We start from the raw sequence: 20,844 nt of genomic DNA, 5'->3' as shown, positions 1-20,844 counted from the left end.
TCCTATTTAAAGATGGGGAAACCGAGGCACAGGGAGGCTAAATGACTTGCCTATGTGCACACAGCATGTCCATGGCACAGCCAAGAATGGACCATAGAATTTGGCTCCCTGTTTACTGCTTTAGCCTCTACCAGTTTGTAGTGGGAAGCCAATCCCTACAAGTCTTTTCAACTCATTTTGTCTTTAAAATGGAAATAATTCTGGGTTTCTCAAACAGCGGTCGCCGCTTCTGTAGAGAGAGCCCCTGGCGGGCCGGGCCGGTGTGTTTACCTGCCCCATCTGCAGATCCGGCCGATCACGGCTCTGGGCCAATGGGAGTTGCTGGAAGCTGCGGCCAGTACATCCCTCAGCCCGCGCCACTTCCAGCAGCCCCCATTGGCCTGAAGCAGCGATCCGCGGCCAGTGAGAGCCACGATTGGATGGACCTGCGGACGGGGCAGGTAAACACACTGGCCCGGCCCGCCAGGGGCTTTTCCTACAGAAGCGGCGACCCCTGTTTGAGAAACCCTGAAATAATTCCATTTCAGGGGGAGTTGCCAGCAGGATAAAGGTTAAGAAACTAACAAAACAAACAAACAAACAAAAACACTTCATAAGCAGATAAATACTCTGTTACCAGTATTCTCTTCTGTTGCTGGAATTAACTAACTCTAAGAATATGCCATAGCAGAGAAGCAAGTGTGACCAGTTTTGTTGGTCTGTAAAGTATTTCTCTGCAAGTTGTCAAAATGCTGGATAGACAAGAAGTATGATCAGAGACGTCCCTAAGATGCGATTCTAGGACTTGTTTCCAATTCCATACTACAGGGCTTCTCTTCTTATTGGTCACTTCTTTAATAAAAGGTTCACTTGGCTTCTGTGGGGTTATCCAATATACTCCAGAACAGGACATGACCTTGCATCTGTGCTACTTTCTTTTTCCTTGATGCACTACTGCATGGCTAGTGTGTTATTTTTGTAACCCTGAGCTATAGCCATCAGAGAGTCACGCTGGTAAAACCGTCTCCAAGAGTATGTTTCAGGTTTGCTTCCTTAAGAAGTTAATCTGATTTTTGGATCAAGTATCAACTACCTGAGTTTATTGTCTAAATGGATTACACTTCTAACTTCTTGGCAGTAGAGGCTACATATTCTGTATTCAAAGCAATAGATACAGCAAAACCAGGCACTGTGAAATCCAGAGTGAAAGGACCCCCCACCCCCAACTAATTTAACAAGAACTAAATGTTGTCTCAGGTCTTAACTATGTGAGTAAATTGTATACCAAGTCTTAATAACAACTTAATTCCAGTGAACCGTCATTTCTCCTTCATAGGTGTTAAATCATCTTACATGAATTGTGCAGTGTGACTTACAGTGTTAGGGAAATGTAATCTGGATTCATGACTACTGTTACGAACCAGGACTTCCGTTTTCACTTTCCATTTTACTTCTGTTTAAATCATTGTTATGATTCTGTCATGCTTAAATGAATGGCCTTCTGCAGCAAAATTGGAAAAACTTGTCATTTTTCATTGTAAGCATTGCTAGGCTATTGGAATGTGAAGTGCTCTTGACAATTCTTGATTAACTGGTCCTATGTAGAGCATAGGCATTACCTTCTGAAGACCCAAAGCCTAAGTCTGGTCTTGCGACACCAGTGTAAATCAGGAGTTCACTCAGTGGAAGTCATTGGAGTTATGCTAGTGTGAGCTCCACCAATGGGATCTTGAACTATAGTGCGTCATTAGATAATAGTTCCAGGGAGTTCTTTGCATGATCTCACAAACCCTCAACCACAAAACAAACTAATCTATTTCCTACTATTGGTTCTGGTAGATTATAACGTGGGCAAGTATTTGGGAAAACAATCTTGCATTCTCAAGAAATTGTACAGGAGCCTCCCTCCCCATATGAACTAGATCACCGAAAGGAAGGAAACATTTGGCCTGGAATATCAGATTTTTCTTCCATTTTGGAGCACAGAGTATTGTTCTATATGGTCACAGACACAGCTACGCTATTAGAGGGAAGCCAGATTTCTACTATTCTCTAAGAAGGTGATGTGCTAGATCTCAGACCCTTTTTGGAGGAAGAAGCAGCATGTGTAAAGATCTAAATCTGCTTATATTCTGTTTTTTCTCTATATAGCCTAACTGGATAATAAAACTGTAGTCCCAATCCTGTGGAACTCTCACTGATGTCTATGGAAGTTCTGTGTGTGGAGAGCTTACAGAATCAGGCCATAATGTGGTATCCTTTCCTTTGATTTGATTCAGATTAAAAGTTGATGTAAATGACAGTTAAGAGCGAGAATGTGGTTTCAATTCACAGTAGCACAAGGGAAAATTTACATGTACAGAGAGTAAAACATCTTGAAAACAACAGCTGCCATCATAAATTCACATAATTAAACGTTCATGATATGTGGGCACCTCCATCAATTAAACATGCCACACAATGTTGTTTTTGCAAAATATTTATTAAAAAACTAAAGTAAATATGGCAACAAAAACTTAAATAGCAAATGACATGACACTGGCCATAAAGCTTTCACTGTATTATTCTAATCAATCTCTGACAATATCAATAATCAAGTATGTCTCCAGGGGAAGCCACATGTAAACAACCTGAATGCACCGCTATATGATCAACTCCTAGCTGTTTGAGAACTATTAGATATGCGCCTCTTGCTTTACTAGCACATGATCCAGGGTCCTTGTAAAATGTTCCAGGCATACTGAACTTTAAACAAAGTGAATGGGAGCAGAAGATGCTCAACACTTTGCAGGATCAGGCCTGGTTCATTTTTTAAAGACACAGCAAGTGAGCCAACACAACTGTTTGTTTTTTTTTTCTTTTCTTTCTTTCTTTTTCTTTCTTTTTTTTTAAATAAAGAAGAGGGAATCAGAGCAGCAAGGGAACCTATACCAAAGTACCTTTTGTTCCTCTCTGAGTCACAATAACCTCTCATGGGTACCACACTTGAAGCTATTTGTTTATTCTCTTTTTAAAAGCCCAGCAGGGGAGTAAGTCAAGAGGTGCCTGTTTTCTCCTTGGATAACTCCTCTTGAGGGGAGCTTTGGGTGCACTTCAAAGAGAAAAATAGACTCTCAAGTCTATTAAAGACATATGTCTAATGGAAGCTCTGTTGTTTTTAAAAAGTGGTAAAAAAATCTTCAAAAAGCATCCAAGAATTCTAAAAAAACCCTTTTCCTGTTCGGATAATTGATAGGACACTCGCTCATCTTGTCTGGTTAGCCATGACTTAAAACCCAAAGAGAAAGTTGTTACAAAATGTTGGCTAAATTAGGAATCCTAAGAGATATATATGAAGACATAGTTGAGTATCATTTTAAAAAACCCTTAAGAATGTAAAGCACTATGCCCAGACAACCCTCGGTTTCACTAACGACACATATAATCACGGACAACACGTAGAAATAGTCACATTGATGCCAAGGTTTCCATTGTCTGCAAAAAGATGTGCTATAGCTGTATCGAAAACTAGACAGTCACTGTTCATGATGGCAGCAGCCACCCCATCGTGAATGGAGCGGGGCGTTGCCTCCCAGGTCAGCCTGCGCCGGTTACCATTCAGCTCCAGTCGGTATGCAAAGTTCTCTGCTTGTTTGCGAGTGCCAATGAGCAACACAATAGCAAAAAACTGCTGGTGACCCTCATACTTCTCCTGTTTCTCCAACACCAGCATGAAATGGTGACCAAAGCAAGACTGCATCATGACCCAGTCAACAGCTCCTGGCAGGTTAATGTCCGTGGCGAGAAAGACTATGTCTTCTCCCTGAAGGGTGGTAATGCTTTTGTGGGCGTGCATGAGGTGGGACATCACGGCTTCCAAAGAGCCCTGCCATTTACAGGAGGCACCAGGACATGGACAGGAGTAGGGACGGTATTCACAGATGTCTTCATGCTCCGGCTTTTCTGTATGGTGGAGTGTCAGGGAACAGCCTGTAGTGGCATACTGGAAGGAGACAAAACACAGGCCATCAAGATATACATCCAGATTTAATGTTCTAAAGTTCCCAACTGTGAACTGCAAAATGCAGCATCAGTAAGAGCCCTCATTTCATTCTAAATTTTACATTATATATTTTTAAATGCTCTGGATTTAGAGCTGAGCTTTATTTTATCCCCAAATGGATTCCTGCTTCATATACTTTTAAATGGGAATTGATAAACACGAATATTCTATTAGAACACACTCTTAGAAAGTGCAGCATTACTAGTATTTGTGTCCCATTCAATGAAAGTTTGTATTTTAATTTAAATGTTTGCAGTCTCACTCTACCACTGCATGAGAATCAAAGAGAGTGAAACTGACTATTTTCACCATACAAGTAAGGTGAAAGCCTAAGAAGTGAGATTTTTGTTTAAAGCTCTCTGTTTTAATAGTCCCTGAGCCATACAGGTAAGGGCATGTTTTTATTTGTTTTAAACCAGAAAATGCACCTTTACATACTTATAGCAAATTCAACATTCCTTAAACAAAGCACATATTTCTTCACGCTTACACAGCAACAGTCCCTTAATGGGAAAGCTTTTCCCCTTCAGCCAAGAACCTGAATATCACCATTGTCACAGATGTGAGACAAGCCAGAACACCTTCTACACTGACAGCCATAAGCCCTCCACAATATATACATCTATAATTCAAAAGAAAATGGATTAAGCAAGAGTTTTCACTCTCCACCTGGCTAATGAATAACAAAGTAGGAGCATAACAGGGGAGGCAAACTTCTTTTCTCAACCTCATCCCTTATCTTTTTCATGCACTGATTTATTTACAATCATTTTATTCCCAGTATCAGAGGGGTAGCCGTGTTAGTCTGGATCTGTAAAAGCAGCAACATTCACAGTGAACAAGGTTAATGTTGACCTGCAAAAGTTTGTTTTGTTTTTTAAATTGGGTTTGCACCCTTTGTTTATATGTTATACAAAGAAGGCCCCAAAGGACATTTTTATTTAAGTGAACAGGATCAGGAATGTCAAAATTTGATGGAGGACCTTCGATGTTGATTGGAAGATCTTACATGCTAACAGGACAGGTGAGTTGAATATTTACCACAATACCCTTTATCCAAAATGTTTCCTGATCATTGGAGTTAAGAGGTGATTCCAAAATGAAGCAAAAAAAAAGAAAAGTCTTTCTCTTTCCCAAGGAATGGGACAGAGGACTAAGCTTTAGGTGTAAGAATGGCAAACTAATGATCTAGCAACTGAATTAAATACCAAATACAAAAATACCAACACGTCTGGAAAGAGTTTCTGGTGATATGAACAAGTAAAAACGGGTTGTTTCTTAATAATTATCTGACCAGTTTAAAAAAAAATCAAGGTTAAATGCAGTTTTTCCAAATGTTTAAAAAATAAACAGCTATTTCTGAGTCAGAACACGCAAAAGGAATTTCAGTTCCGAGGGTTAAATGCCTGAGAAACAAGGGCTTCGATTCAATGTCATCTCATTATTATACCTGTCATGCTGCTAACATGTATAGTGGAAGAACACCAGAATACAGACTTCTGTTTCAGATGACACTAAAGAGTTAACGAAGCTCTGCATTTACTGTATCCGCCCCTCCCCCCACTGTTTAATCCTCTGCTAAGAGATTTGTTTAGGTGTGCCCAGTAAGCAGACAAGCCATGAGTTCTGCTCCACCACAGTGACAGCAGAAAGAAGGGGTCCTTGCGTCAAAGGGCGCAGCCACAATTGAGGCCAAATGCTGCCATTTGTCAGGATTGCTGCACTGCTGTTTGCGCACGCATGCATAAAACAGCAGATTGTTCCAGACACACAGCGTTAGGTGCAGGCAGATATGAAACAAGTCAGTCTTTAGCCTAAGCATTCTTCCCAGGAAAAAATTTTAGCCTGATTGCGGCTCATGGTGCAAATAAGTCTTTATGATAGTGACACACTTGTTTGGAAGTTAAAACAAAACAGAATGCAAGAGAGAACTGAAGTTCAGTTATATTTGTATTCAAGGCACTATTTTAGAGAGAGACCAGTGAAGGGGCAGTGATTTTGTTAGAAGAACCATCACTGTAAGTACTTTACATTTTTTAAAAAAAAACATAGCCTATCACTTACCATGTTTTTTAAAAAACAACTTTGAACAGCCCCCAAACACTGCGCTTTGTTGCTGGAAAGCTGCTCTCGTGGCATAACACTCTTACTTGTCATTTAAGGACAGTCCCCCAAAGGGTTAAATAGGAGTTTCCTGATGAATGTTCAGTATTTGAAAAGTGTGAGCTCTAGTGATGTGGATAAGCCTTGCCCAAAATTATATGGTATGTGAGAGTGCTGCTTTAGCTTCCGACCTCATCCCTGCCACGTGAAGCATTCAGTTAAACATAGATTTCAGTGTCCAACCCACAACGATACTTTTCTCACCATAGGTGAGTAAAGCCTGTTAAATAGGGTGTCACCGCCCTGAATCCCAAGTCTCCTGTATGCTCCAGTACCTTCCATTTGTTAGCAGGCTTCTTAGGTTAGAAGCAGCTAGTTCTACAGCACCCTTAGCAAACCTCTGCTTCTCCAGCAAAGCTGCATTTTCTGCTACTCTTAAAATTGTTTGGCCTCTGCCTAGTTTATGTAAAACCGACCGAGTAACTTCATTCAGAACAATCAATGTCGATTCAGCACTGTGCAAACAATGCAGAGGGGCTTCACTACACATTTAAAAAACAAAACATGAGAACAATAAAATATCAGCAGGGTAAATACTGGGAAAATAAACATCCATCAGGAAAAGATAGGGAATGAAAGCAGAATTGGAACTATTAATAAAAATGTCAAATCATCATCTACTTCTTTCACAGCCTTGTGTCCTGCAAGCCTTAAAAGAACCTGTTGTGCCTCAAAATTAGAAAGTATCAGCTGATGTTACTCTTGTTAGATCTTGGACAAACGTAATAAGTAATTCTAATCAGAATCATAAAGCGTAAGGACAGAAGGGACCACCAAGTCATCTATATCATAGGCCACCAACATCACCCCGCACCCACACGCTACCTGAACAACTGAAATTAGACCTAAGTATTGCAGCCCCCAGGACACTAAAGTACTATGCAGCACAGTGAGAAAAATAGAAGGGACTGACACGCACTATTGCCTGAGACGCCTACAATGGCAGTAAAATGATTGAGATAATCCTGGCAAGTGCCCCATACCCACATGCTGCAGTGGAAGGCAACCCCAACCCGCCCGCCATCCCTAAGGTCACTGCCAATCTCACCTGGTAGAAATTGCTGTCTGACCTCACCCACATATGCTTATCAGTTAGACCCTGACAGGGGTGGCTCTAGATATTTCGCCGCCCCAAGCACGGCGGCATGCCGCGGGGGGCGCTCTGACAGTCGCCGGACCCACAGCTCTGGTGGACCAGCGGACCCTCCGCAGGCATGCTGCCGAAGGCTGCCTGCCTGCTGCCCTCCCGGCGGCTGGCAGAGCGCCCCCGCGGCATGCCGCCCCAAGCATGCACTTGGCATGCTGGGGCCTGGAGCCGCCCCTGGACCCTGAGCATGTGAGCAAGAACCAGCCAACCATGCACTTGAGAATAAGAGAATGCTTGTTTTACCTTTCTAGTTTTGAAAGATTTAAAATAAAGTCTGAAGTCACGGGACACAGAATCTGTGCTAGATCACCGGGTAGAGAGTAAATATTCATCACATAAATATGAAATGCTAAACAACTGGTATATTTACCTGACTAGGAAAGCTGTCATTCTACCTCCCTATCTGATGTGTTTATTTGTGTATGGACAATTAAAATTAAGGGTTGCATATTTGTCTACCAACGAAAGATTAATTTTTCTATGTATGTTAACAGTCAGACTTAGTTTGCCTTGTTTATGTAAACTTCTGATAAAGTTGCGAGGTAACCATGAAGCACAAAGGGAAATTCAAATTTTTTCTCAAGTCAAAAGTTAATTACACAATACTGTGAGTTTATTAGGTTTTATTGTAATGAGTACACTTGTCTTTAGAGGGCTTAGAAGCATCTGATTATCTGATAGAGTTAGCTGGAAGGCAAGATCTGCAACTGGCATATTTCTTGAAACAACATGTCTATATCTAATGTACCTGTGGTCTAAATTCATAAAGTGCCGAGCACCACCGATCCCAGTGATGTCAGGAAATGTGGGTTTAAAATCCCTGAAAAAAATCAAGCCACTTACGTCCCTGAGACTCCTGGAATATATGCAATAACGAAAAATACAGAAATCTGATTATTTCCTTCCTAATTTACAAAATGTAGTCTTAAATCAAATTACTCATATCACTAATAGGGTGACCAGACAGCAAACGTGAAAAATTGGGATGAGGGTGGGAGGTAATAGGAGCCTATATAAGAAAAAGACCCCAAAATTGGGACTGTCCCTATAAAATCGAGACATCTGGTCACCCTAATCACTAAGAACCCATTCATGTAGCAATGGGGGAAATCCTAAAATGTTTTCAAATATATATTCGTATTAAATGTAACTGGGCCCATTCCATGTAGTTGCCCATTAGCAAGTTTGCTACAAAGGTATACAAGACATTTCCCCCAGTGGAGTCCTCAAAGCTAATACAAGGGGACTAAGTTTGTGGCTGTGTAAATCTGAAGCAAATTCTATCAAACTAAAACGCAAGCAGGAAGTAGCACGAGTTTTAATACTAATCGGGAGTGCAGTTCTGCACAGGGTCATGTCATTTCTATGGCCATAGCAATGATCACTCAGGCACGAAGTACTTTGTGAAATACTATCATGAAAGGTAATGCTAAAAATTGTAGAAGACACAAATATTGGTTGATGTGTAATTATATGAAGCCACTGCGGTTTTATAGCTCAAAGTAAACAGCAGCATTTAAAACTCTATTTCACTGCACATTTTTTAATAAGTAGTTCATCTAAAAAGGCACATTGCACTGCTCAGTTAGCTAGGCCACATTGCCAAGTTTCAGCTTCCTAAGCAACTGAACTACTGCAATCTCACACAAGTACTGTATAATTAATTAGATTTTAATAGCCATTCATACAGCTGTGAGTTCACAAGGTTTATTTTCTCCAATCTACAGCATCATTACAAAGTCACCTGAGACCACAAGAGAAGCTAAATCCATATAAAAAAAAATCCTTGCTGACTAAACAGCACTTTTCTACAGCTAACCATTTCAATTCCATATTTATTTGAGAGGAAAGATAGCAAGATGATATTTTCGTATGTCTTTAACAAGGATTTTGACTCAGAGGATGATGTGCTTTTCAAGTTTTGAAAAGCGTGCCTAGAGCATTCTGTAAGTATTTTAAAATTTCAGTGACTTAACACTGTTAAGTCCTGTAAGACTCACTTCTTTCATAATGTCCATAAGAAGCAAGTAGATAATTATATAATGCTATATATATTTTCAAAAAGCCTTTGTAACCCATCCAGATGGGCACAGGCCATAACTGAGAAACCACATGACCCTATTCCTATAAACCTTGGTTTTCTCTATTGTACACTTTGGGGCACTGTATAAACAATAAATAGATGCTTTCTAAGCATGGAAGACAAATGCCAGTGGAAAATACCCTGGTTAATTTCACTTTCTTGCTCTTTGGGAGAAGTATGTGCAGCAGAACAGAAATTACTCATGGTGAAGAAAGACACCCCCTCTCCCACATACAAAGAGAGGTTGAGAGAGGAGTAGACAGTAGGAGATATTCTTACTATTTCCACCCCTTTTCCATCAGTGAGAGGCAGAAATCTCCTTCTACTTTCCAACAGCTAGTAGGAAGTAGGATTTCCAGTTTAGCAGATTCCTAACAGCCAGAGGCTGGGGCAAAGGATGGAGCTCCTATGCAAAGAGCAGAAACATCAGCCTGGGTAAACCCCACCACTCTCCCCATTCTCCAACAGTTAGGAAAGATGGAGGAGTAGTTACTTGCCACTCCATCTTTCGTATCCACCTCTGGCATGCTCTTCAGACCCAGTACTAACTGGTGCATATATATGGCAGTGACCCAATTCTATGTTTCCTGCAGGCGTCCTGCGGGAGATTTGGATGCATAAAGAAATGCAGGATCAGGTCCCAGCCTATTTCCCACTGAACTATCAGCTTTAACAGCTTTCAGTCACTCAGACTACATTTGAACTCATAAGCCAGAGATGAAAAGCTCCAAATCCCATCACCAAGTAAGTCTCTGACCGTTCCAGTCCCCATGCCTTTTCCCCGCCTCAATTATTTCATCTTCCAATCTAAGCTACATCCCTCCCCTTTTCTCAGTCAGTGTTAATGGTATCAGAGCAGCTCTGCAGGTCAGAACATACCAAGCAAGATAAGTTAATTGCAAAGGTAATATTGAGGAAACCATTTTTCCAAAATTCTCCCAACTGCAACAGAAGTAAAGGCTCCAAAATGCAAAGTTAAGCTTTGTAATTAACTTTGTGCTCTCTACACATCCACATATGTTTCAAGGAAGGATTGAAACACTTTACAGAATATGTGGACTCAAATCACTATAGCTGGTGTCCTTCCCAAATTTATACTGACACAGCACTTAAACTATTAGGTTGAAACTTCCTGTGAATTGAATTGCCTTGCATCTGCACTGAAGATCAACAGTGGATCTGCTGGGACTCATTTGCCCAGAAATAGACCAAAGTGAAAGTCGGAGACAATTCTAGAGAAGAGGCGAAGGATATAAGTGCTCAACAGAGAGTAAGATGATTTCTACTTGTTTCCTTCCACTCCTTATTTTATATTGTCTCTGCCTCACAATTAGTAGTAGTTTGCAGGGAAGCTTTTTTTCCTTTTTTTTCTTCTTTTTTTCAGTTGAACTATTAAAGTCCATGTACTTAATGTTTCCAATGACCCTATCCAAAGCAAGATACCTGAGCTGCAAAAGGGAGTGGGGTGGGGAAGGGTGTGTGTGTACATTTTCTTGCTTCTTTACGATGTTTAAAGAAGGTGCAAAAAAAATTCTGCTTGGTTTTATTTACATGAGTCAGTCAGGGTTTGTCTGTGCTGGGAACTTTTGGCCAACTGGGGAACTGATAGGTTAATAACAGATATACCAAAGAGGAGAAACTTGACGCAGAAAGAGATGAGGTGCTTTTTATTCAGACTGTTTAAAATCTTGTTAGGTTTTATTGGTTACACCTTTTTATTTAAAGAACAGGAGAGAAAAGAACTTGGTTAAAGAATCAACAAGCCCATCTTTTGTTTTATCCTGTAAAGTAAACTGGTTAAATGTATTTGCTTTGCTAAAAATATCACTATAAAATAGAGAAAATAGCTTGATTAAAGGAAAGCCTGAGTAGAGGGAGCTGTTTTCATCAAGATTTTGTAATCGCTTATCAGTATTTCCTACCACTAGCAGTGAGGCTAGGAGACATGTAAGTGTTTTTGAACCGGGGGGGGGGGAAGAGGAGGAGAATCATACTTTCAGTTATGGTCTCAGAAAGCTTTCTGTGCCCATTTCTGAGTCATCCATGATGCTCTCCAACAACAGAAGACAAGCCTTGACATTTCCAGTATTTAACACCTACATTCATGCCCCCCTTTCAGGCCTCCTTTAATCATCATAAAGCAGCAATAAATAAATTAAATAGAATAATAATAATAAAGCATAAGTCCAACCTGGCAATGGCCACTGTCAGACAGGTTTTCAACCTAGATAGACCTCTAGTCAGTTTCAATACAACATGAACTGTAATATTGTGATGAGAATAGTTGCTTTGGGGAGTGATGCATTGATTTCATTAAGGGCAACTAGGAAATACTAACTGTCACAGAAGATTAAGACAGGACACTTTAAAAAAATGAAAACTGGGCAAGCAAGCATATCTGAAAAGAATGCATGGAATGTTTTGTTCTTTTTAGGCCAAGAATGCATCACAGCGAGGCATCTGACTCTCTGAACTTCTTCCTATATTGGATTTAAAAAGAAAAGCTGTGTTTTAGTTCTACATTCCATGTTATTACAATCATGAGATTAATTCTCATTTGAAAACTGAACAGAGAGAAACAAACTTCTAAGTTTTTAAAAACTCAATAAAACACCTAAACTCATCCCACCTTGTCCTGTGATCTAGTTCACAAGCTAAATAGGGTCCCAACCAATGACTGTCACTGAACTTAAAATGTTGCAGTAAGTGGCACAGATGATTCATTCAGGAGGTGTCATTCTCCCCCCTGAGTCAGTAATGAATCTTGTAGATTGTTACGGGGCACTATACAGCTATGGACAGGCTTTCAGAGGTTATACAGATTAATAACATAAGAACGGCCGTACTGGGTCAGAGCAAAGGTCCATCTAGCCCAGTATCCTGTCTACCGACTGTGGCCAATGCCAGGTGCCCCAGAGGGAGTGAACCTAACAGGTAATGATCAAGTGATCTCTCTCCTGCCATCCATCTCCATCCTCTGACAAACAGAGGCTAGAGACACCATTCCTTACCCATCCTGGCTAATAGCCATTTATGGACTTTACTACCATGAATTTATCCAGTTTTCTTTTAAATGCTGTTATAGTCCTGGCCTTCACAACCTCCTCAGGTAAGGAGTTCCACAAGTTGACTGTGAGCTGTGTGAAGAACTTCCTTTTATTTGTTTTAAACCTGCTGCATATTAATTTCATTTGGTGACCCCTAGTTCTTGTATTATGGGAATAAGTAAATAACTTTTCCTTATCCACTTTCTCCACATCACTCATGATTTTATATACCTCTATCATATCCTCTCCTTAGTCTTCTCTTTTCCAAGCCAAAGAGTCCTAGCCTCTTTAATCTTTCCTCATATGGGACCCGCTCCAAGCCCCTAATCATTTTAATTGCCCTTCTCTGAACCTTTTCTAGTGCCAGTATATCTTTTTTGAGATGAGGAGACCACATCTGTATGCAGTATTCGAGATGTGGGAGTACCATCGATTTATATGAGGGCAATAATATATTCTCAGTCTTATTCTCTATCCTCTTTGTAATGATTCCTAACATCCTGTTTCCTTTTTTGACCACCTCTGCACACTGCGTGGACATCTTCAGAGAACTATCCACGATGACGCCAAGATCTTTTTCCTGACCCGTTGCAGCTAAACTAGCCCCCATCATATTGTATGTATCATTGGGGTTATTTTTTCCAATGTGCATTACTTTACATTTATCCACATTAAATTTCATTTGCCATTTTGTTGCCCAATCACTTAGTTTTGTGAGATCTTTTTGAAGTTCTTCACAGTCTGCTTTGGTCTTAACTATCTTGAGCAGTTTAGTATCGTCTGCAAACATTGCCTCCTCACTGTTTACCCCTTTCTCCACATCATTTATGAATAAGTTGAATAGGATTGGTCCGAGGACTGACCCTTGGGGAACACCACTAGTTACCCCTCTCCATTCTGAGAATTTACCATTAATTCCTACCCTTTGTTCCCTGTCTTTTAACCAGTTCTCAATCCATGAAAGGACCTTCCCTTTTATCCCATGACAACTTAATTTACGTAACAGCCTTTGGCGAGGGACCTTGTCAAAGGCTTTCTGGAAATCTAAGTACACTATGTCCACTGGATCCCCCTTGTCCACATGTTTGTTGACCCCTTCAAAGAACTCTAATAGATTAGTAAGACACAATTTCCCTTTACAGAAACCATATTGACTATTGCTCAACAGTTTGTTTTTCTAATGACCATAAATATCCCATGGTACCCTTCATCAGAGTACTGATTTTAACAAGTGTTCTTTCAACCTGGGTCATTATGTTCTGCCTGCGTCTGTTATCAAGCATTCTCTCTCAGGTCTTGTCATGAAGTTACATCAACAGCGAAGTGAATCAACACCATTTGGTGTTACACACTATTGGCTTCAGCCATTATTGTATTGTTGTGAGGCTTAGCTGTCTGTCAGGTACTTTGAGACATTATGAAAGTGTAAAGGTTTAAAGGATCTCTAGCTAAACTTTTAAGAATAATTGAATTAGAATTGCATCTCCAAAACCTATACTGGAAAATATATGTACTTCAGTTCACTAAATTAAAAAAAAAAGTTTAAAAATGCAGTAAGATTTAAATATTTAATCTGCCTACATGAAAAACTGTGAAGTTCCAAATTAAATCTAAAGATGTCAACTATAATTAGTGACAGGACAGCTTGTTCATACCCCCTCTCTCTCAAGGACTGCAGAAAAATGGCTGAAGAGATGTGACCGATGCCCCATTCCCATGGTTAAATCGTTCTTTTAAAAACAGAATTAAGATACCTCGCAAAACACTTCTAACTTCATAACTGCAGGATGACTATGCCAAATATTAAGAACAAGAGAGACATTCTGCATCCAATTTACTGCAAACTAGAACGACAATAATCAATATTTTAGAAAAAATTCAGTGAAATTCGTTTAATGCTGGTGATGGATGACGCTCCACATTGCTGAAGCATGTAGCTGGCCTATCGAGTGTCAGGTAAGTGCCCTCTTCTTAGTACAGTGCATATTCTGTTTGTAAAGCTTTACAAATACGAACTGGAGACTTAGCAGAGCCATACATACACTGTACTACAAAGGGCAATTACCAGACTCTTCACAGGTACAGCAGTGGAGTTCCACTGTGAGAATTATGTCACCTCCTTAGTGTACACTGGGGCACTGCATGGAGCAGCAGCCGGAAACCCACAACTTCAGGAGGCCTTGAAAGAAAGAAAAGCTCACAGTAAATATTATTTAAATTGAAAACCAACAAAGCATCTACCCCTACAAACTGCCAAACAAACCTGCCATTGTTTATTTTTGATTAATCTCAGAAAAATCCTGGAAATTCTCCCATAACTGCAAACCATCACGTCTCTGGATCTTGCTAGCAATGGAATTTAATGTAAATTCACTTATCTAACGAGAGTGATCAGTTAAGGTGAGCTATTACCAGCAGGAGAGAAAAAAACTTTTTGTAGTGGTAATCAAAATGGTCCATGTGCAGCAGTTGACAAGAAAGTGTGAGGAAGGGGGGGGGGATGACATGGGGGAAATAGTTTTACTTTGTGTACTGACCCATCCACTCCCAGTCTTTATTCAAGCCTAATCGAATGGTGTCCATTTTGCAAATTAATTCCAATTCAGCCGTTTCTCATTGGAGTCTGTTTTTGAAGTTTTTTTTAAAAAGCTTTTCTCTCCTCTGCTGGTAATAGCTCACCTTAACTGATCACTCTTCTTAGAGTTTGTATGGTAACACCCATTCTTACCTAGAATTCTTACTCATTGTGCTCAAGTTCTAATGCATAATGTGTCCAATCTAAAGTATGCCACCCACCCGCCAAAAAAGTGAGAGCTCTATTAGACAAGGACCTGGGACTTGATAGCAAGGTACATAAATAAGTGTTACTGATGTTTTCTTTCACTAAAGGAGTTAAGTCAATGCTGGGTGGAAAGTCACTAACTCCTGTTCCACCTATGCACTGGTCTCAGTGTAAAATCTGAGGTGGATTCTATGATCACAATCTGTTAGGGTGTTCTTAAATCCTGGTTGGGAACATTGAGGGGATATCTCCAGAACATTAGCTGTTACAGCATAAAAGTTGCCTTGTGCTGAGAAGTCTTTCAGGCCAGCCTTGTTGCCTTGTGCTGAGAAGTCTTTCAGGCCAGGTCAGACCCTTCTCTTGGCCAGTGTCTTGCCAGTCAATTCCAAAAAGCTATTAACCAGCTAGAGAAGCTGTGAGGAAGTTGGGATTTTCTGTAATATTTTTATGAAACGTGTACTTTGCATTGCTACCCAGAGGAGGAAAAAGAGTTAAGCCTGCTCTTGGGAGCAGCACACAGGACATGAGGTGTGGGTGTTGCCTCTCTGTCTGGACTGCAATGAATAGAGTTGTTGAGGAACTGGTTGGAACCTGCTGAAAGCAACGCCTATTAATGCAGAGTCCAAAAGAGACAATGGAAAGCCTCAGGGGCCGGAACATTGACACCTAGGAAACAATGACCAAGAGGAAGGGTTCAGAGTTGCAGCCCTGTTAGTCTGTGGGTATGGCTACACTTGCAGCTGTACAGCGCTGCCGTGGGAGCGCTCCCGCGGCAGCGCTTTGAAGTGCGAGTGTGGTCGTGGCGCCAGTGCTGGGAGAGAGCTCTCCCAGCGCTGCAGGTACTCCACCTCCCCGTGGGGATTAGTTTACAGTGCTGGGAACCGTGCTCCCAGCGCTGGGGCACTGTTTACACTGGCACTTTACAGCGCTGTAACTTGCTGCGCTCAGGGGAGTGTTTTTTCACACCCCTGAGCGAGAAAGTTGCAGCGCTGTAAAGTGCCAGTGTAGCCAAGGCCTATATCTGCAAAAAGAACAGTAGTACTTGTGGCACCTTAGAGACTAACAAATTTATTTGAGCATAAGCTTTTGTGGGCTACAGCCCACTTCATCGGATGCATGCAGTGGAAAATACAGTAGGAAGATAGATATATAGATATATATATCTATATATATATATATACACACAGAGAACATGAAACAATAAAATATTTTAAAAAACAGATGATGACAGACACTAAGAACTGGGGTTAATATCACTCCTGGAGTGCTGCTGTTGGCTGATAATGTCATGTGACCCTGTAAAACTACAGAACCTTAAATAGTGGCAGGGCATGAGAAAAATAAATATTTACAAAGGAATATGTAAAACAAACTGGAGTTTTAAGACAAGCCTCACTTTGGAAAATCAGAGTGAACAAAAATACTCTTAGCTGTAGAACACAGGACATACAAGGTGGTGGAAAATGAGCAGCCATTATGGCCTGCTGTCACTTTTTCCAACCAGAAGGAAAATTCACTATAAGCATCAACTCCAGTCAAGTCTCTAGATTAACACAATGGAGTAAAATGGTCTATTCCTTTGGTAATATTTCCTGTTGCCCCAGTTCTTCAAGTAGATGTGAGAATATGAACTCCTGAGCTTGCATGCAGCCTAACTGCAGGATCTGGGATTGTTTGTAAAAATGTTTCTGCTAGGTGTAGCAAGAATCTGTATAATATGCCTTGTATGCTTATTTCCATAAGGAAATATTTTAAGATATATTTCACACAATCTACTTTCAATGAACAGCCACATCAAAGAAAATCAAAGCTCTTAAATTCAAATGAAACTTTTCTAAATATTCTTTGGAGCTTATTGTGGTTGGAGGAGTTAATCCTAGAATATCAGGATTGGAAGGGACCTCTGGAGGTCATCTAGTCCAACCCCCTGCTCAAAGCAGGACCAATCCCCAAACAGATTTTTGCCCCCGATTGAACTCATAACCCTGGGTTTAGCAGGCCAATGCCCAAATCACTGAGCTATCCCTCTCCCAAACACTTTATTTAAAAGGACACTGTCAATTTGAAATCTAATCAATTACAGAAGTGAGTGAACAGTAGTCTCAGGTACTACATCTGTCCCTGATTCCCTTAGTCTATCACATTACCTATTTTTTAAAATATATTTTTCTGTCCCTTGTTACTCTAAGAGAGACCCACCCAAACTACAGAGGACCATGCCCAGGGAAAGATGTGAAACTGATTAAATACCAAAGTGCTGTCTATAGGCATAAAGTAAGCAAACTGAAAATGAGGACACAGGTTTTTTTCTCTCTCTGATCTCTTGGAATTATAACAGTGTTCTAAACAAATAGGTAAAATGTATTTAGTGATCATGACTTTTAAGATCTATTGTGTCCCTCTTAGTCACCAAATTAAATCACAGGCCTACTTATATAAACCTTAACCCCCTACTTCCTTCCAGTGATTTAATTAGAGATGGGCATTTGTCCTACAAAAGAAGCAGTATATTGCATGAAGAATATGCAGTAGGATGGTCTAAACCCTCTGCAACGTGAAAGAGGTCTCCACAAGAATCTATGTGTGTGAGATATTACTTTTAAAAATTAGATGCTTATGTAATTTTTAGTAGTTGATTGTTTAAGCCTTAATGGTGTAGTTATGCATAATGCCACTGTGCAGCAGCAGGGCTATCAAACAGGATTAAGGCAAGGCAGCAGCACTAATTTGTAAACAGGTATGCAGAAGAGCCACGCTGTCGGTATCTTTAAGACAAAGAACAATAGGATATATATTCTCTGTACTCTTATTGCTCATCTTCCCCCCACCCTTCTCCTGAAAGGGACTGTGCTCCTAGCACGAGGCCATATGTCTATTGACAGAGCTGGGAATGGAAGCCCCCCTGTGTTTCTGCTGGAATAGGGTGATAGGCTATTACTGGGGTTCCTCGGGCTCATACTAATGTGGGAAGCTTCTCCTGCTTCTGCTGGGAAAGGGGGCAGGGATTTGTTTAATAGCTATATAAATAACGAGGACAGGAACCTCCCTCCGGTATGGCGGGGAGGTGCAGAATGTTCCTGTTGACTGGAACCTGGAAAGGAGAAGCGAAACTTTCACGATCTCGCCTCTCTGCAGAATTCTGACATCTGGGGAGTTGAGAGGACAGGTCCCCTTCTTAGTGACCCGGGGGACAGGGCTCCCTACTGGCCGCTCTTGGAGGAGCCTTTGCTTTGTCGCTCTACAGAAGTGACAGCAGCATCCCGGTCCGGGGATGAAGAGAGGCGCAAGGAGTTTAGCTCCATCCAGTCCCCCCTGGGACCGTGTCGGCCAGAGCAGGAAAGGGGCGTGGAGGATGCTCTTACCTTGCAGGGGAAGAGGACAGCCGAGGCCACTTTCTCCATGGCCAGGTTCCTGATGCTTGGGGTCAGGGATCCCCTGCACGTGGGGCAGCAGCTCAGTTTCTGCCGGCATTGATTGCACACCAGATGCCCGGCCTGGCACTGCAGGATCGGGGGCAGCACATAGTCGAAGCAGACGGGGCACTCGAACAGCGAGGTCAGCTCGTGGTGCTGAGGCGAGACCGGCCCGCCGCCGCCGCCGCCGCCTCCTCCCGGGCCTGAGATCACAGCGGCCGCGGCGGGTAGCGCGGAGGAGCCGGGGCCGGCAGCCGAGATGGTGGCGGCGGCAGCGGGGGCAGCAGCGGGGGACGGCGCGTGCTGCTGCTTGCCGCAGGGTTTGTTAGCACCGGGGCCGGCGGAGGACGGGCGGCTCATCGCGGTCCGAACCAACCATCGAACTGCGGGCACCTGGGTGGCCACGCGCCGAAACCCGGCGGGACCCGCGCGCGCAACAAACCGGCTCCGGGGCCGCTCTCGGGAGCGGGCCGCCGCCAGCAGCCGATTGGACGCCGCGGACGTTCCAAAGTGTCCCAGCGTTCCGAGGGGAGCTTCGGCCACCAGCCCGAGCGGGGCCACGCGCGCTCCTCAGCCCGGCGTCTGCAACCTTGAGCTGACGCAAGCGAGAGAGGCAGGAAGAGGGTGTCGCGCCCCAGCCCGCTCCCAGCGCCTGGCTCTTACTGAGCATGCCCCAGCCGCATGCCCAGGCTGCCGTGCGCTCGGACCAGCCCGGCGCGGCGGCGAAGGAAGAGGCGAGCCGGGGGTGGGCGAGGAAATGGGGCAGGAGCTGCACGAGCAGAAGAGGAAGGCGTTTGCTGACACTCCAGCGGGGGAGGCAGGCCCACACTGGCGTGTCTGACGTGTACGGCCCCCTTCCACCGCCCGGGGGTGGTGGGGTGAGGGCCGCCTCTGCCTTTCTCCATGGGGCTGCGTGGCTGCTAACATGGCTGGCGCAATCCAGTGGGGGAGACGGCACAGAAAGCACCAGCAGGCACCGAGTTTTTCACCTGTGATCTACTATGCAGCCATCACTGTAGCACTTTGCAGGACTAAAGGGTGGTGGAGGGGCTGCCACGCGGGTGATGTTCATGGGTAGGGTGGCTAACTGCGATACCCGGTGGCAGGCGGAGCTAGTGTTTTTGCACCGCGCGGTTATGGTAGTTAGTCTAAAAAATGTCCCGTGGCCGTGGGAGTAAGGATACACCAGAGCGCCTGCCGCATAAGGGCTTCTTTGTGACGAGTCTCCGTCTCTTCGGAATCTCGTTCATGCTGTGGGACGCATTTAGTCCAACGGCATATTTTTAATGATGTCACCCACCCATGTTTTGCGTTGAAACATGTATGTTGCTGATTGGACACACGTGCACTATGTGCGTGAGAGAGAGACTGATCCTGATAAGGAGCACACGTTGTGGGAGACCGAATTCATTTTTAGGTGAAATGTGGTTGCAGTTCAACAGATCCACTCATGTGTGACTCACCAGCTGGCCGGCTTGATGTAAAAGCCACGTCTTACTGCTTTGCTGGAGTGCACACTGCATACGTAGGTGGGGGCGGAGGCTAATGTTTCCCTTGCATTCCCTTCGCTCGTAGATGACGGCCGTGTGTGTGGCATGTGGCTTTAGACACGACAAATCCTGCATCTTGGCAAGGGCGGGGCTAGACTGGATGACCCTTGCAGTCCCTTCTAACCTATGGTTCTATGATTCTGGAATTGCAAATGTGTGTGTGTGTGTGAGAGAGAGAGAGAGAGAGAGTGAGAGGGCAAATAAGAGTAAAGGCATCCTCCCGCATAATGGGCTATTGGTGCTATGCACCCTGGTACATTTAACACACTTAAAATTTAAGTTAATCTCAAATCATGTTACACAAGTCTTTTATGAATAGCAGTCACACCATATATTATAACTTTACATGAACACATGGCATAATCACTTCAAAAATTCCTTTGGCAGATTTTAAGATAATGTAAAATTCAGAGTGCTTTTTCAATATTTTCTGCCGTTAACATCAGGGATGTGAAAGTTAGAAACCCTTGTTTTGCAAACACTAACATATATACATAATTTTGATACTAATCACTTGACTAAAGTTATGCACATGCCCAAGAGTTTGCAGGACCAGGGCCAAAGCAAGTGTAATTAAGTATTATCCAGTGGTGAGGTAAATGCTGGAAGATTGCTTGTTCTGTTCAACCAGTGAACAT

General features: G+C 42.6%; 1 protein-coding gene across 1 annotated transcript; it reads right to left on the bottom strand.

Moving 5' to 3' along the window:
- Positions 1-2,448: 2,448 nt before the first annotated feature.
- Positions 2,449-19,751, bottom strand: SIAH2 (siah E3 ubiquitin protein ligase 2). The gene is made up of 2 exons (XM_039489744.1): positions 18,606-19,751; positions 2,449-3,961 (listed from the first exon to the last, which is right to left on the bottom strand). Exons 1-2 carry the CDS (start codon positions 19,014-19,016, stop codon positions 3,404-3,406), a joined length of 969 nt encoding a protein of 322 aa, XP_039345678.1. The 5' UTR covers positions 19,017-19,751; the 3' UTR covers positions 2,449-3,403.
- Between the last annotated feature and the right edge of the window lie 1,093 nt (positions 19,752-20,844).

The sequence above is a fragment of the Mauremys reevesii genome, linkage group 9 (genome assembly GCF_016161935.1).
Source record: "Mauremys reevesii isolate NIE-2019 linkage group 9, ASM1616193v1, whole genome shotgun sequence".
NCBI lineage: Eukaryota > Metazoa > Chordata > Testudines > Geoemydidae > Mauremys > Mauremys reevesii.
The sequence above is the reverse complement of the archived record's forward strand: the minus strand, read 5'-3'. Positions and strand labels throughout refer to the sequence as shown.

What these genes read in the sequence shown, in the direction of transcription:
- SIAH2 (XM_039489744.1), bottom strand. Translation starts at nt 19,016, where the DNA reads ATGAGCCGCCCGTCCTCCGCCGGCCCCGGTGCTAACAAACCCTGCGGC. An exon ending in CTGTCCTCTTCCCCTGCAAG is followed by an intron (nt 3,962 to 18,605) that starts GTAAGAGCATCC and finishes GTCTCCTTCCAG; the next exon opens with TATGCCACTACAGGCTGTTC.